At 34.8% G+C, this 2,110-nt stretch overlaps 1 protein-coding gene across 1 annotated transcript in view; it reads left to right on the forward strand.

Moving 5' to 3' along the window:
* LOC117102489 (neuronal acetylcholine receptor subunit beta-3-like) overlaps window positions 1–2,110 on the forward strand; it is a 13,134-nt gene that overhangs the window by 5,505 nt on the left and 5,519 nt on the right. Inside the window, exon 4 of the mRNA XM_033242769.1 lies at window positions 823–932. Within this exon, the coding sequence (XP_033098660.1) occupies window positions 823–932 (110 nt within the window). The remainder of the gene's footprint in view (window positions 1–822; window positions 933–2,110) is intronic.

The following is a 2,110-nucleotide window of genomic DNA, read 5'->3' on the forward strand; positions in this document are numbered from 1 at the left end:
GTTCAGGCTGCCTCCGACAATCAGCAGACGGCGTTACATCTAGCGCTGACAGGGGGCGAAGTTGGATTCGTCGGCCGACGGTCGTCGTACAACCCGGCGAGGTCCCGGCATCCAAAAAAGATTGATTGACAAATATGTGCTGAGGCCCACCATACATCATGTGAAAAGCATAAGCCGTAAACGTCACAATACCTTGTTACAGGTCGGGTATTCATTGTGGGAACGGAAGTGAAGTAAAAAAAAAGTAGACAAAATAGTCTAGAAGATTTAGTTTGATAATAATTTTAATGCTCGATGGAAGCAATATTACACAGAATGAAAAATTGAAAAATCTGCCAGAGTACAAGATGGTTATAGGCAAGTGAACCACATAGCGTATCAATTTCAAAATTATTCTTCTTGTGTACAAATCGCTCCATAACCTCTGTCTCTTATACAATCTAGATGTGTATAAGAGACAGACCATGAGCAGTGAACACGTTGACGGTCGCCTGCAGTCGACGTGAACGTGCTCGTCGTTCACTCAATCGAAAAGTCGCTAATGCGGTACGGTAGACGTGAGCAATGCGCGAACAGTGCTTAACCTATGCGTAAACAAGTAGTGCCATATTGCGTGTCAATACGTGTCAATTATGTACATTTTTGACGCGCATTGACTACACAGTAGTGCGTAACTTATACGTAAACAGTGCGCGAACAGGCCGCAAACACGGGTTCACGCTCTGGCAGCGTACCATCGAAATGGCACGTCTTGCCACGACGCATTGCGCGGCATGCGGGAACAAAAAATCGTGCAAGTGTCAGGGTGGCTTATCGCTTCAGGATTGGCAGGATCAATTTATGATATGGAACGCCTCAGACTACGGTGGGATAGATAAAATTAAAGTTCCCCAAGATTCAATTTGGATGCCAGACATGACACTCTACAACAAGTAAGCCCACCATTAGCATATTTTTTTATATTTTTAAATACATGTCAAAATATATCGTGTGAAAAAAGGTTTCTGCCGTTATAATCTAGTCAGCATACGAATAAAAAGAAGTCAACCGGGAACAAATTGCAATAGTAATGAAAATAATTTTTTTTAAATCAGGATTTGTTGAGGAATACTCGAAAATCTAGAAAAATCTATTTAGTGGAAGGGGTTAAATTTGACCAAAAAATGGCAAATTTTACACATTTTTACCCACAAATGGTATTTTTGTAGCTAGTCCATCACAGGAAGATTAAATATAAATTTATTTGGTGTCATACGAAAGCTATTAAAATTATCTATCAAATGATGTATATGATGACACACCAAAAACTACTAAAAAAATGATTTTTTATGAGCTTTTTTGTTAAATTTATTAATACATATTTTTCTTAAATAAATACAAAATATACTCAGCTGACAACCTTTTTGTCTGATACTTTGAAAATAGAACACCAATAAAAATTTCAGACATTATCCAGTTTTTAATTTGGAGTTATAGAATGTCAAAGGTTGAGGCAAAAAAAAGGCCAATTTTACACTTTTTACACCAAAATGGAATTTTAAAGCTAGTTTATTTACAAAAAAATTCAATTTAAATAATTTTATACATGGTATCATGAGAAAGATACCTATCAAATAATGTGCCTGAAAACACATTATATTAATGTTGTGACCCAAGAAGTACCAAAAAACTTATTTGTTTATGACTTTTTAGCTAAATTAAATCAGATATGTTGTATTTATGAACATACTAAGCTCAGTAATAACCTTTTCGTCTAATACGCTCAAACACTTTTGAATTCCTAATACCAGGCCTTGGCCTAAACGGAATGGGCTGTTGCTGCGCTGAATCTGGAATTTTAATGTCAAATTTGACCAAAAATGGCAATTTACAAGTTATTACCTAAAAGACATTTTGAACCTAGACTGTCACTGTAAGATTCAATTTTAAATAATTTGGCATCATACGAAGAATTATCTATAAAATGATGTCACATTATGATGACACATTATGTTAAGTTTGTAACCCAAAAATTACCAAAAAACGTGATTATTTGTTTGGCTAAATTTAATAATACATAATGTTTTATTAAACAATACGAAAATATTACAAATATATATATATATATATA

This window comes from Anneissia japonica, unplaced genomic scaffold, assembly GCF_011630105.1.
Source record: "Anneissia japonica isolate Jap-2015-1 unplaced genomic scaffold, ASM1163010v1 scaffold287868_len458714_cov195, whole genome shotgun sequence".
Taxonomy (NCBI): Eukaryota; Metazoa; Echinodermata; class Crinoidea; order Comatulida; family Comatulidae; genus Anneissia; species Anneissia japonica.